The sequence below is a fragment of the Dipodomys ordii genome, unplaced genomic scaffold (assembly GCF_000151885.1).
Source record: "Dipodomys ordii isolate 6190 unplaced genomic scaffold, Dord_2.0 Scaffold62, whole genome shotgun sequence".
NCBI classification, from domain to species: domain Eukaryota; kingdom Metazoa; phylum Chordata; class Mammalia; order Rodentia; family Heteromyidae; genus Dipodomys; species Dipodomys ordii.
This window is the reverse complement of record NW_012267278.1, coordinates 1,723,018-1,738,748: the sequence shown is the minus strand read 5'-3', so window position 1 is coordinate 1,738,748 and position 15,731 is coordinate 1,723,018. Positions and strand designations below refer to the sequence as shown.

At 41.4% G+C, this 15,731-nt stretch overlaps 1 protein-coding gene across 1 annotated transcript in view; it reads left to right on the top strand.

Moving 5' to 3' along the window:
* Window positions 1–15,731, top strand: part of Armc2 (armadillo repeat containing 2) — a 100,834-nt gene that overhangs the window by 45,476 nt on the left and 39,627 nt on the right. Inside the window, exons 9-10 of the mRNA XM_013022356.1 lie at window positions 3,729–3,831; window positions 5,469–5,692. Of these exons, the coding sequence (XP_012877810.1) occupies window positions 3,729–3,831; window positions 5,469–5,692 (327 nt within the window). The remainder of the gene's footprint in view (window positions 1–3,728; window positions 3,832–5,468; window positions 5,693–15,731) is intronic.

Below are 15,731 nucleotides of genomic sequence, written 5' to 3'. Positions count from 1 at the left end.
AAAATAAAATTAAAAAAAAAGAAAAAAAAAGAAAGAATTGACTGTGCTTTACCAGCTAGATTCTAGACATCTTGTTCTGCACCAAGTCAAAAAAGAAAGAAAGAAAAGATAGAGCAAGGCAGGAAATCACAAATGCTTTGCAGAGAAAATATTACCTTGGTCATTCAAGCTAATTATATACAGAACACAATTTAACTATTTTAGGGCAAAAGCCTAAGTAATCTGCTAGCATCAAAGATATGTGAGATGAACAAGCTATATGAGAGGAAAAGCCCTGAGGGGGACATCAGCTGCCTTGTTGAAATCAAGGCAGGGCTCTGGGTTAAATTACAGGGTACAGACTGAAGTAGGCTGGGCCCTATGGTTAGCCACAGAACCAGGAGCTCTTCAGAACCATCAAAATCCAACTTTATATCTACTTCTTCAATGTCCAAAGCCATTCCAGGCAAGATCCTGTTTAGGGTGGGTTTTGGTCATGGAGTTCTATGTAAATTTTGAAAAGACCCTAGCCTAAGAACTAGTAAAAAAAAAAAAAAAAAAAAACTAGGAAAGACAAATGGAACTTTAAGGATTTTTTCCTTGTTGTTGCTTTTGGTTTTTATGATTCTATGTCTCTTTTTTTTTCTGCCATTAGTTAGCTTAGCTACTAATTTAATATTATCATTCAGACATTTAAAAGTATTTATAGTTAAAAGCATTCCGTGAACATTGTTCTGATTTCTCATATTTTTCGGTTACATGGCGATTTCTAGAAAGCCATCTTAATTTTAACTTTTATATCCATAAAAGAAATCTTTCAATAATATGTCAGTCTGTATTAAGATTTTATTTTCAGAAGAATGAACATATATCATCCGGTATGGGTATGAATACCACGATATTCAGAGGGGGAAAAAAATTAGCTGCCTTCACACAGAGACAGAAGCAGAAGAGCCATGATGTCAACTGTGATTATACAGAGAGATAATATTAGAAACCCTTTGTCAACCTCTCTTACCTTTCTTACTTTTGCCAAACTTGCTTTAACTCAAATAAAGTCTTATTTTTAACATAAAAAGAAAAGCACCCTACCATGCAAACCTTTGTCAGGAATCCTGCCTTCCACTGGGAACACAGTGAATGTGATAGGCTGGGCCTGGCAGAGAAGGGAGAAGCAGCGGATCGGCAGTGCCCGCGGGCACAGGGAGCCCTGGGGACAAAAGGAAGAGGGGGCAGAATTGGATGACTCAGTCTACAGTCCTTACATATAATTTCATCATCAGGTTATGAGAAGCTTTCAATAGACTGTGATATCAATACATCAAGTTACAGAAAATTGCTTTTGAATATAAACTGTCATAGGCTATCATTCTTCTTTCTCTCCCTTCCTTTTTTCTTCCTTCTTCTTCTCCTTTTTTTTTTTTTTTTTGGTTGGTCTTGGGGCTTGAACTCTGGTACTGGGCGCTGTCCTTGAGCTGAAGAGCTAGTGCTCTACCACTTGAGCCACAGTGCCACTTCTGGCCTTTTCTGTTTATGTGGTGCTGAGGAATCAAACCCAGGGCTTCATGCATGCAAGACAAACACTCTACCAGTGAGCCACCTTCCCAGCCCTCTTTCTTCTTTCTTTGTTCCCTTTTTTCTTTTGTTTTTCTGTTTTTGCTTGTATTGCTGACCTCAAACATTTTCATTTTCTTTGCCAGTTTTCACTAGATGCGTAAGGCTTGGGCACTGGGTCATTGTAATCATTCATGGATGAAGCATATCACATGTCATACATGTGATCACATGATTTGGGGGAGAAGGGGTTATTTTTAGGTTTGTATGTTTATTTTTTTAATGGCGTCTCATAATATAGCTTAAATATGGCCTTAAACTTGTAACCTTGTAGCTTTTGCCTGTAATCCTAGCTGCTCCAAAGGCTAATTTGTGAGGATCACAGTTCCAACTCATCCTAGGCAGGAAAGTCTGTGAAATTAACCACCAGAAAGCCAGAAGTAGAGCTGTAGCTCAAGTGGTAGAGTATTAGCCTAGAGCACAAAAGTTCAGGGACAGTATGCAGGCCCCGAGTTCAAGTCCCAGGATATACAAACACACAGACTCATGATCTTCCTGAATCAGGCTCCAGAGCTTTGGGATTGCAGACTACCACCACTCCAGCTTACTTTTCCTTTTAGGTCAGCTTATTTTCTGATGTTTTAAACAATATTGTTCTAACAGTAATGAGAAAGATGTTCTCTTTAGGGATCTCAAGATAGGCCTTTGTGCCTTAATGTGTGCTTAATGTAGTGGTTTATCTAACATTGGACATTTTAATTTTTTGTGTATTTATTTTATTACTTCAGCTAATTTAGACCATTGATTCAGCTAATCATCCAAGTCATGCTTTTCTTGAAAAAGAAAGTATACTTCCTTATTGCTCTGTGTTTACTTGGATTTTTTGCATGACTTAGAAAGTAATTTTCAACTTTAAACATTAAGAATTATCATAAGGCACTCCAGAATTGCCTTAAAAATAAACATGTGTGTATAATCTAATCAAAGTGTTACTTTTCTCTTTAATGCAAATGACAGAGGAGAACATGATATCACTGTTATTTTCTCCCCATCTCTGCCATGGGTTCTTTTCTAAAACAGTTTACTCTGGAATTTTGTTTTCTCATTTTTTTTTAATTTTGTGTTTTCAAGCAATAACTCTGTTCAATTCAATCAGCAATGTCCTATTCCCTTTCTCCCTGACATGCTTTTGATCTTTTTTTCCCATATGCTCTTCTAAAAATAATTAATAACTTTATGTTTAAAACTTTTTTTTGCCAGTCTTGGGGCTTGAACTCAGGGCCTGGACACTGTCTCTGAGCTTCTTTTGTTCAAGGCTAGCATTCTACCATTTGAGCCACAGCTCCACTTCCAGCTTTTTCTGTTTATGTAGTACTGAGGAATCGAACCCAGGACTTCATTCATGCAAGGCAAGCACTCTATATCTAAGCCACATTTCCAGCCCTAAAACAAGACATTTTTGAAACCAGGTGCTAGTGGCTCATGCCTGTATTCCTAGCTATGCAAGAAACTGATACCTGAGAATCTGGGTTTGAAACCATCTCTGGCAGACAAATCAGACAGACTCTTATCTACAACTAATCAGAAAAAAAAAAAAACCAACCCAAAACTGGAAGTAGAGGTATGGCTCAAGTGGTAAGCCCCAGCCTCAAGCACAAAAGCCATGTGAGGAATGCAAGACCCACTGTTCAAGCCCCAGTAACTGCCCCCCTACCCCAAACACAGAATATTTTGAAGAAATAAATACTTGTTATTAGCTGGGCGCTGGTGGCTCACGCCTGTAATCCTAGCTACTCAGGAGGCTGACATCTGAGGATTACAGTTCAAAGCCAGCTGGAGCAGGAAACTCAGTGAAACTCTTATCTCTAATAAAAACCACTAGAAAACCGGAAGTGGCTCTGTGGCTCAAACGGTAGAGCCCTAGCCTTGAGCTGAAAAGCACAGGAACAGCGCCCAAGCCCAGAGTTCAAGCCCCACGACCCACCAAAAAACAAAACAAAACTTGTTATTGTACTAAGTATAATTGGGTTAACTGGACATTATAGCTGCCAAATATGTAGCCTAAAACTTTCAAAGTTGCTTCTTTAGAACTTGTACTTAAAAATATATTTGCTGCATTTTTGATAGGATGTGTTTTTAATGGCATATTTTTATTCCTTCTATGATAGAAATGGAAGTGTTTTCTTTCTCTGCAGCTTAAAGTGAGTAGAAAGAATCTGCTTAATATCTGCAAGCTTATATTTAAAATTAGTAGGAATGAGAAGAACGATTCTCTGTTTCACAACGACAACATTCTGGGTGAGTCTTGGCAGTGCCGCTACAGAGTGAATGTTGCACCTGAGCACGATGAAAACTTTGAGAGAAAAAGCTATCAACAGCAGGGATATTTTATTTTCTAGTGAAATGCAGACGCTGTAGTGATGACTTTTGATCCTCCTCTGTTTCTGCCATTCACTTTAATGCCTCATGTGGAGTCCAGTGTGACGAGCTGCTTTGTTGTTGTTTTCTTTTGTTTTTGTTTCTAAAATTCATGCAGGTGCCTTTTATAATAATTAAGTGGCTTTACAGATTGATAGTAAAAAACAACAACAACTGTGCATTTCCTATTAGAAAAAAACAAAGCAGTTACTTTTTTGTTTTGTTTTGTTTTGGGTCCGGTCGTGGCCCTGAACTCTGGGCCTGGATGCTGTCCCTCAGCTCTTCAGCTCAAGGCTAGTGCTCTACCACTTGAGCCACAGCGCCACTTCCAGCTTTTTTTTTTTTTGCTTATGGGTGCTGAGGAATCGAACCCAGGGCCTCAAGCATGCAAGGCAAGTGCTTTACCACTGAGCCACCTTCCCAGTCCAAAGCAGTCACTTTTTGACATTGTCAAATTTCTTCATTGATGAAGATACCAGAAAAATAGACAAAAATATATACTTGAAGAAATATGGCTCACCCTCTATCACTCCCATTTCTTTTCTGCCCAACCACCCTAAAACTGTAGGGGATAGTGCTTAGTTCCTATCTTCCCTGCCTTTCTTCAGTAGACAGTATAGAAGAGTGTGTGTGTACATGCTATATACATATATATATATATAATTTAAAAATTATTTTATTTTGATGACCAAGAAATGACTAAAATGTAAGAGACAGCTCTGTTGTATGTTTGCCATCAAAATGCTGCCAACATAGATGGAGACTTATTGTAAGGAATACCAATTCTTGACACACCCTAAATAATTTGTATGCTTACACAGTTACCTAAATGAACAGCTGTGAGTTAACGTTTCTGCTCTGTGTCCACCACAAGAAAAAAACTTTGCCTTTTTTTTGATTACAGAATAAATTATCTCAACCTCTTTTCCTCCTCCTCCTCCTCATAATCAGTAGACCAAGCAGTACTAAAATCTATGTCTGTTAATGAGTCACCTAATTGAGAATTGTAGACTGAAAACAAACAATCATGTTGACATTAATAAACTTAATAGGAGATTATTTATTACCCTGAGTAGAGTTGCCAGGATTATTCTAGTAGTTGGATGTTGTTGTCTTAGGAAAGGATGAATGTCATATTCCATTTATCCCTTTCTATGGCAAATGAGATATTTTTTTTAAGTTCCTATCTTGATTTATTTTCCTTTAATATAGCAACAAATATACCCTTATGTTTGTTGAAATTTAACTCTTAAACTCCCATAATGATTTAAATTAATAACTCAAAATTTTTGTAACCAAAGTAAGAAAATATCAGTAAGAGGCAGAGGACAGCATTTAATTTAAAGACTACTTTCTTAATTGTGTATTAAGCAACCTGTAACAATCATTTGCATGTAGCTTTGGACAATCATATTTTCCAAATCATATTTGATGCTCACATACAAGTACTCTGATATATTCTCTTCCAGCTATTAGAAGAAAACTTAGACACTCACAGTAATTCATGTTTTTGACAGAATCATTATTGGAGGTACTGAGAAGTGAAGACTTGCGAACTAACACTGAAGCCTTTTTATACTGCATGGGGACAATCAAATTCCTTTCTGGAAATCCAAGATTCCTTAATGAAATGATCAGCAAAGGTGCTGTGGAAATATTGCTGAATCTGATCCAGCAAATGAATGAGCATACTGTGCAATGTGGCACATGTGTGCCTAATTTGGACCACTTGTTGGTTCAGGTAAGTGCTTTGCTTAAAAATGTTAGTCATGTAGCTGCATGTCATCCCTCATGCCTGTTGATGCTGAGATCTGAAAATTATGATTGGAAGCCAGTTGGAGCAGAAAAGTCTGAGACTCTTATCACCAATTAATCAGCAGGAAGCCAGAAGTGGACATGTGGCTCAAGTGGTAAAGTGTCAGCCTTGAGTGAAAAAGCCAAGAAAGAGCAAGAGGCCTTAAGCTCAAGATTCTAGTACCAACATACACACACACACACACACACACACACACACACACACACACACACAGAGTTAGCTATGTAAAATGACTCCTCCTGTTACCATTCAAAACAATGGCCCCAAGCGTCAAGGAACAAGGATGGCAGCCACTGTCCCACCTCTGCCCAGCATGTGCTTGGGTACCCATGTGCCCTTTCAAGCTAACCCTTCACACAGCTTGCGGACATCTATTTCCACTGCCCTAAGAAGAAAGCAAGTCTGAATGAAAAAGTTGCAACTCTTTGCAAAAGAGTTGAGTGCTTAGAGTTTTGAAATGAGAATGGCCTAAGATTGTCTAAGATGACTGGTAGCTGAGGCTATGACTCTTCTACCTACAACAAGAAGCAGAAGCAAATGACACCCCGGAGAGAGCGGGCCCGGGGCATGTAAATGGCACACAGGGAACAAAACTAGATACATTTAATATGACCAGAGCAAGAAGGAAAATCTTGTTATGTGTTGGAGTTTTATTACTGCTTTTACGACAGATTAAATTTCATAGTTCAATTATTTTCACTGGAGCTGCTCTGGCTCTCATCTTCTCTTTTAGATGAGATTTTACTCTTAATAGCATTTGTATATAGAAAAATAGCATTCTTGATATAATAACTCATGCTATTTGAAATGTGCTTGTCAATTAATGATGATTGATTGAGCATTCAGAGTGCTCTAAGCCATTAGAAAAATGTTCAGAATTAGATTTACACCCGGACTTCAAGATGCTTAAAAATATTTATGAGGATTATTAATTTTGGATGTTGGTCTTTCTCTATTTTAAAGAAGATGGTAAAAACCTCTTGTGTTCATGGATGATGCATAGTTCTATTGGTGTGTTATGTTTTGGCCAGGAAGACTTAAGAAAATACTATTCTCTAGCTGCCAGTGTTTTGAGTCAGATTCAAATTTTTCCTTATTAACAATGGTTATTGCTCATTACATAATGATTATCATTTCTGTTAAAATGTAAGAGAGTATAGGGAAGAGTGTAAAAACTGCTGCAACTGAGATGGAACATTTCTAATCCCATCACTTGGGAGGCTGAAGCAGGAGGATCATGAGTTTGAGGCCAGCCTGGGCTATGTAGCAAGACTCAAAACAACGAAGGAAGAAGGAAAGAAAGAAGGAAGGGAAGGAGGGGGGAAAGGAGGGAAGGAGAGATCTAAAAGAATGAAATGAAGGATGAAAAGGAGGGGGAAAGGGAGAGAGGACAGGAAGGAGGGATTTGGAGGGTTCTTGGGACTGTGTATCACTAGAAAGTCCTGGGCAGAACCACAATTCTGTGTTTATACCCTCCAACCTGCTAAGTCCCAGCCATAGGACATTTTAAAAAGCAATCTTGTTCAATTAGAAAAAAAATTAGTGGTGGCTAAGGTGGCTCAGTGGTAGAGTGCTTGCCTTGCATGCATGAGGCCCTGGTTTTGATTCCTTTAGCACCACATAAGCAGAAAAAGCCGGAAGTGGTACTGTGGCTCAAGTGGTAGAATGCTAGCCTTAAGCTGAACAGCTGAGGGACAGTGCCCAGGCCCAGAGTTCAAGCCCCACAACCAACCAAAAAAAAGAAAAAATGAAAAAAAAATTACTTTAGGTTGAATTAGTCAATATCTTCAAGCCAGAGAGAAAGAGAACATTACAAAGATTTAAAAAAAAAAAAAGCCCAGCACTGATGCCTCACACCTGTAATCCTTGCTACTCAGGAGGCTGAGATCTGAGGAGCTAGGTTCAAAGCCAGCCCAGGCAGGAAAGGCTGTGAGACTCTGATCTCCAATTAAGCACCAGAAAACCAGAAGTGGAGCTGTGGCTCAAAGAGGGTGGAGTGCTAGCCTTGAGCAAAAAAAGCTCAGGGACAAAGCCCAGGCCCTAAGTTTAAGCCCTATGACACATACATACATACATACATACAAACAGGCCACACTATGTGGTATGATGATGGGCTGTCTTTTATGACAGCAACTCAGAGAACTCAATAGTTTTGGTGCATTTTCTGGGGTTCTCCTAATAACTTTGCACATCTGGCTAGGGCAAGCACCATCCTGTTTCCTCCAGCTGCCTGTTAGAGTTTCAGGGATGGAAAGCATTTGCAGCTGGATGGAGGCTGGAGGCTGCGTAGGCTTTGGGAGACTGACAAGGTGGGAAGGGAATATTTAATTTAGGAATAAATAGTGTCTTGGGAGATGCTGAGGGCCTCATGCTGTCCAGAGCAGAGGGATTGTGTAGGGAGTCATGGGAGGGAGGGAGAAGGTATCGTTTTGATGATGGGTCTCAACCGCCAAGCCGCAGAATGTGGCCTCAAGGCAGTAGGAGCCATTGGGATCAATACGAGGAAGGACCAGATGAGATCAGAGTGGCAGCAAGATGATTGTGTACTAGAGGATCCTAAATCATCAAGCCCAAACAGCTGAAAAGTGATGGGAGGAGAATGTGTTTGTGGAACCAGAGAGATTGGAGAGTCCAGATCTCAGATGCAGTAAGAGGTGTTGCTTTCGTTTTTTTAGACTGATTCTAATAGAGATGAAGGAATGGATGTAGATAGAAAGCTCCTTCATAGCAGATGGCTTGAGATTGCGTAGAGGAAATCACTCAAGTATTGTCTTGGAAGGTTTTGTGTTGTTTCTTGTTTTGAATTCAATCCTTATAGAAATATCTAATTCTCCCTGCTTTTAATAGGCAACATTCTGGAAGTTAGGCGCATTGTGTCAGAGCATGGTTGGCTGGAGTTTTTTTGCTCTCATCCTGTTCTGCTTCTCTGGCTCTAAGCCTTCAAGCATCAACCTAGAGACTCACCCCAACCCAAGTCCTTGTCCCACTCTCCCTTCTATCCCAATGTCATGGTCCCCTTGGTTTCTCAAAGTTTTCAGGAAGGCCAATCTTCCTACTACCTGGGTTCTAGTTCTGTTCCTTCATTCTGATTTTATAATTTTTGGAAAATAAGATTATTGGAGACTTAACAGTTACACCACAAAAAAAGGAGATATTTCTTTTGAAGGGTTGAAGAGGAGGCAGCAGGTGAGGATTTCTTTCAGTTTTGACTGAGTAGAAATTGGCATATAGTGAAATGCTTAGATCTGGCCTGTTTGGGGAGTTTGACAAAAGTACACTGTCACGTGACTGGCCGACATCCTCATCAAGGCACACAAGATACATCTTACCTCAGAAACTGCCTCCCACATCTCCCCAGGAATCCCCACTTCTCTGTCCCCCAAAGAGAGCCAGTTTTCTGATCTCTTTCACCACACTGAAAGCTCTTCCTGTTCTACCGCATAATACAAATGGAATATACGGTGTGCTTTTGTGGCTGGCCTTTATATTTTTTTAAGCTTTTATTTCAAAATAAGTACAAATTCACAAAATGTTGCAAAAAATAGTACAGAGAGGGCTCATGATGGTTACAACTTACATAACTCCAGGAGTTATCAAAACCAAGAAATAGATACGCAAAGAATAGAGTTAATACGAGTATTGTCTAGTTTATTTTACTTAGTGAACCATTCCTGAGGTTGGATGGTCACAATGCAAGCCATTGGTTACTAAGCTTGCTAATTTTTTCATGGCACAAACAATTTTAATGATGTGTTTGTTGATTGGAAGGAGACGACTATTTTCAGGAACTGTCCTTCCTATAAAGAAATGCCAAACCCAGCAGCAAAACTAACCAGTTACTGGTGGTTCATGCCTATAATTCTACCTACTTCAGGAAGCTGAGAGCTGAGGCTCACAGTTCAAAGCCAGCCCCAACACCTTCCCCTCCCCCACCAAAAGAAGAAGAAGAAGAAGAAGAAGAAGTCTATGAGATTCTTATCACCAGTTAACCAATAAAAAGCTAGGCATGGAGCTGTGGCCCAAGAGCTCTTGAGGCCATGAGTTCAAATCTCAGTAAACAGCATAATAAAAAAAAATCAAATCCTAACCACTCACTCACTTATCATGGGAAAGTAGGCATTCAGAGCCCAAGCTCTCCCTTCTCCCTTCTCTGCCCTTTTTTGGGAAACTCATGCTTGTCCCAGGTTCTCCAGGGACAACAGATCTGAAGCAGTGGGGAGACCCAGAGCCCTAAGCAGGCAATGCTTTTGGGAGGTGAACTTGGAAACAATGGACTAGGAAGGGATGTGGGAATGGAGAGGTTGTCACTGAGGTTAGAGGAGGTGAGGGCCAGCTTGTTTTCCAATCCTGAATCAGAAGTCACAGGTTCTGTCTGTCCCTGGTCCCTGGAGGGACAGAAGAAAACACTCTGCAAGAGGAAGGGAGAAGAGAGCTGGAGGAAGGGCTGGGATGCGATGCTTAAGCAATCCTCACTCACCAATAAGGAAGCTAGAAGGGTGGATTATGCTAATGATGTCTCCTTACAGCCTGGAAGATCAAGCATAGGAACTAGGTCTCCCTGCCCCTTACTTTTCATCACTTCTGTCTGCTCAGCCTCATCTCTTCACAGAACTGGGGACGTTATGCTTTGTACAATGAATAGATATCACTAACTTTAATGGATAGTTGTGAAAATCCCCGTGATTAAGTTTGCTCATTTTTAAAAAATTTTCTTGTAGTGCTGGGATTCAGCCCTGGGCCTCACACATACTAGGCAAGTGTTCTACCACTTGATAGTTCTTATGTGTGTGTGGACGTGGTGTGTGTGTGGGGGGGGGTGTGTGTGTGTGTGCCAGACTTCAATTCAGGTCCCAGGCTTTTGACTTTGTTTTGTTTTGCTTTGCTCAAGGCTAGTACTGTACCATTTGAGCTGTAGCTCCATTTCTGTTGTTGTTGTTGTCTTGTGTTTTACTCTTTTTTTTTGCCAGTTAATTGGAGCTGAGTCTCTCAGACTTGTCTGCCCAGGCTGGCTTTGAATCTGATCCTCAGATCTCAGCCTCCTGAGTAGGTAGGATTACAGGCATGGGCCACCAGCACCTTGGTAGATCTTATAAACCCTCATTACATTCATTTTCTTTTTGGCATTCTATATAGTTTATATGCCATTCAAGATTGCTTCTCTGTTAAAATATATCATAGCTTTCTCCTAGTTTTACTAAGGTAACTGGCATATAGGCAGAATATGAAGAGAACAATGAGCAGGCAAGTGTTTGAGGCTCAAAGTAGGACATCCGGCTTGAGGCCAGCACCATTTCCTGCTGAAGTAGGACACCCACGGTCTGAAAAGTGCCAAAGAGACCTCAGGAGCCAGGTACCAAGTATTATCAAAAATTACGAATGAATAATGCATTCATAGCATATATCTTAGTAGATCCCAATAAAAACAAAGCACTTTGGCATTTTTGATACCATTCATTTCATGTGTGCAGAATGGCACTAATCATAGTTAAGCCAATATGAAACTTCTTGGGTTACCACATCGGCTGTGATTTGGGCACATATGTGGTCTCATCTGGGCATAAATCCAAAAAAAACCCTGAAACTTGCTTTTATTACTAGAAGGAGACGGTTTCACTGAGGTTGGAAAATGGTGTGGCTTTGGTTTTCAATCACTTGATACTGTCTGTGGTCTCTGGTGGCTGTATTTCTTCTTTCACATCATCAGTGAGATGTGAACCATTCTGCCATTGGCAGTTCAGTTGACACAAAGCCCCAGGGAGTTTGGCTATGGCTATTCCAGATGATGCAGAAATAATAGAAATGTATTTAGATACAAATGCCAAATCCAGTGTAAAAAGCAGCAGATAAGATGTACCACCTCACTCCAGTTAGAATGGCTAAAATTAAGAACTCTAAAAACAACAGATGCTGGAGGGGATGTGGACAGAAGGGAACCTTACTGCATTGTTGGTGGGAGTGTAAACTTGTTCAACCACTTTGGAAAGCAGTATGGAGGTTCCTCAAAAGACTCCACATAGAGCTCCCCTATGACCCAGCAATCCCACTTTTGGGCATTTACCCAAATGTTTACAAACAAGACCACACTAAAACTACCAGCACAGCTATGTTTATTGCAGCTAAGATATGGAACCAACCCAGATGCTCCTCAGTAGATGAATGGATCAAGAAAATGTGCTATATATACACAATGGAATTCTATGCCTCCATCAGAAAGAATGGCATTGCCCCATTTGTTAGGAAATGGAAAGACTTGGAAAAAATTATATTAAGTGAAGTAAGCCAGGCCCACAGAAACATAGGTCCCATGGTTTCCCTTATTTGCAATATCTAGTATATGTCTGAAGCAGAAAAGGTCAGATAAGGTGATGTTAGGGAAATAAACCCTAAGATATGTATTCAAATGTTCTTTTTCTTTCATGCGATTGTTTCTAACACATTTATAAGATTATTTCTTTGTTGCTTTGTATGTCCTTCCCCCACAGTATAACCCCTGCTTTCACTGTATTTGATGTCGGTATAATTTGTGGAGGGGAAGAGGAAAAACAAACCATTTAAATAGGGATACAGGTGGACCCACTGCAACAATGAGACGTACAAGTCATTATGTCGAAAACGAACTTTACAACTTTGGTGGGGGGGGGACGGGAAGGGATGGGAAGGGGAAACAAAGGAGGAGGCTACAATGCTTGATAAGAAATGTACTCATGATCTTGCCCATGTAATTGTAACCCCTCTGTACAGTATTTTCACACACACACACACACACACACACACACACACACACAAAGATGTTAGAAATCAAGGACAGCAGCCTACCTGGGAGCTCATAGGCTTTCTGACTCTATTTCTTCATCTCAAGTTTGTGAATGCCTTTCCTATCTACTTTGTACCTTCTCTCATCCTACTCAGCTTTCTGCATTTTTCCCTGAGAAAATTATTAGTCCAAGCATTCAGCACCCCTCCCCCTCATCTTGGCTGCCAGAGGCTCCCAAAGACTGGAGGCTGCTCGCAAGGTAGGGAATCTTCATAGCTACATCTGCCCAGTGGCCTTTTCCAGACTTTTTGTCTCAAGGTATTAAGTACTGGTTCACCAAGATGTCTGCCAATTCCTTGAACTTTTTTTTTTTTCAAGTTGGTCCGGGGTACTATCACTGAGCTATTTTGCTCAAGGCTAGCACTCTACAGGGCCACTTTGGGTTTTTCTGGTGATTCATTGAAGAGATCAATTTCATGGACTTTCCTGCCAAGGCTGGCTTTGAAACACAATCCTCAGATCTCAGCCTCCTGAGTAGCTAGGATTACAGGTGTCAGCCACCAGTGCCCAGCAGTTATGAATAAATTTTCTTTTTATTTGTTTATTGTACTTTTTGTCTTTTTTTTTGTACTAGGGGTTAAATCAAAGACATTGCCCTTGTTAGGCCAGTGCTTTGTCACTGAGCTACATCCCAGCCCATTGAACTTTTTAAATTCAAGGTGTGTGTGTGTGTGCGCACGCGCGCACACACACACACACGCGTATGCTGGTACTGGGGTTTAAACTCAGGGCCTTGTGCTCTTGCTTGGCTTTTTTGCTCAAGGCACTCTACCACTTGAGCCACAGCTCTTCTTCCAGCTTTTAGGGAAGATGAGTCTCACATACTTTTTACCCAGGCTGGTTTCAAATCTTTTTAATTTAATTTTTTAAATTAAAAAAGGTGATGTACAGAGGGGTTATAGTTATATACATAAGGTAGTGAGTACATTTCTTGATCTTCTGATTTCAACCTCCAGAGTAGGTAGGATTATAAGTGTGAAACATCAGTATCTGGCTTATTAGGGTTTCTTTTTTTTTTTTGGTGTGGGGGAGGTCCGATTGTGGGGCCTGAACTCTGGGCCTGGGCGCTGTCCCTCAGCTCTTCAGCTCAAGGCTAGCACTCTACCACTTGAGCCACAGCGCCACTTCCGGCTTTTTTCTTTTTGCTTATGTGGTGCTGAGGAATCGAACCCAGGGCTTCATGCATGCAAGGCAAGCGCTCTACCACTGAGCCACCTTCCCAGCCCGTTGTTAGGGTTTCTTAAAGAGAAAATCCTTGCTTGTCCCTTCTCCTTTTCATCTTCCTCCTCCCCACTGCCGTGCTCCATCCCCTTCTCCCTCTAGCTTCAGCCAGTGAGTAACTGAACACTGAAGAGTTTTTATTTGCACATTTTATTGCTGTCTAAGTAGTTGGAGGAAGAAGTGCTGTGTAGACTAAAGAGGTTTGCCATGAAGGGGGAATGAAAACAGTGATGATGCTAGGCACCAGTGGCTCACCCCTGTAATCCTAGCTACTCAGGAGGCTGTGATCTGAGGATCATGGTTTGAAGCCAGCCTGGGCAAGAAAGTCCACAAGACTCTTATCTCCAATTAAGCCGCAGAAAGCTAGAAGTGGAGCTGTGGCTCAAAGTGGTAGAGCAGTAGCTTTGAGCAAAAAAGCTCAAGGACAGCGCTCAGGCATTGAATTCAGCCCCAGGACCAGTACATACACATATAATAAATCAGTGATGATGATCCTGTGGTAGGATGGGAGAGGCCAGGGCGGATGTCAACACAGATGAAGCTGGGCACTGGTGGCACATGTTTGTAATCCTGTCTTCTCAGAATGCAGAGATCTGAGCATCCTAGTTCAAAGCCAGCCTGGGCAGAACAGTCTGTGAGACTCTTATCTCCAATTAACCCCCCAAAAGTTGGAAGTGTAAGTGTAGATCACATGGCAAAGTGGCAGCTTTAAACAAAACATCTAAGGGACAGTGACCCAGGCTCTGAGTTCAAATCCCACTACTAGTATAAAAGCAAAGCAAAACAAAACAAAGCAAAATAAAAAAGAGTAAAGAGCTTTACATGAGTGTTGCCTCCTAGTCCTGTGCTTCCTGGATTTTACGCAGAATGTTCTTAGTCTTGAAAGAGAAAGAATTAAGGAGCAAGTTTATTAAGGCAAAGCAAAGTGAAAGCAAAGCAAAAGTTCACCTTCCACATGAGGGGCAGATTCAGGAAGGAGCAGCCTAGGTTGCCAGTCCCAACACCTCAAGCTTTTATTGGAGGCTGTAGACTTGTAGGTGGTCATTCCTGGAAAACTAGATTATGAATCATGAACTGCCAGAGATTCGAATGAACATAACCTATTCCTCTCACAGATCAGATTGGGGAGCCTTTGGCTTGGCATGGTCAAACCAAAGTCTGTCATTTCCCATAGGCTTAGAGAGCTGCAAGTTGGCAAGACTCTGCTGTATGTCTTGGGTCCTTCTGTCAGTGTCCACAACACACCAGTTTTGAATTCTTTGCCTAAGTCTTATCTCACTGGCCTTTGAGCAGGAAGGCTGGGTTTCCAAAGCCTTCTGCAGCAGCAGCGAGCAGCCCTGGGGGGGGGGGGGGGGGGGGATGATCTGAACAGAGAGAGACTGTAGAAGAAGTTCTTCCAGGGACTCTGTAGGGTCTGGGGAAGAGATGAAGTTGCAGGGACGAGGTGATGGAGAGAAGATATGGACAGATCAATCAGGTGTGGAAGAAGCAGGTGTGGAGCTCAGAGCCTGAGAAGGAGCTGCAGTCTTGAATGAAACAGAACAGGATATAAACACACAGGCCACCAGGACCCCTTCAGAAAGTTCGTGTTTCTTTCATCCACTATTATTTCCTTAGTCTGCTTTTTCAAAAGCATCTTAAAGGCCATTTTGCCTTTCTCTTCCCTTCCTTCCTCTTCTCTCTTAGCAGTACTGGTGTTAGAACTGGTAAAGGACTTGTTTTTGCTAGGCAGGCAGATATTGACCCTGTTTTGCACTGGTATTAGGATGGGATCTCGCTCCCCACCAGGGGGCGCACCTGAGCTGCAATCCCATCTTTAGTCTCCCGGGCACTGCTGGGCTCACAATGTGACGACCAACTTTCCTTGGTGAGTCTCACAGACTGCCCAGGGAGGTGGGCTTGGAACAGTGATCCTCCCATCTCAGTACT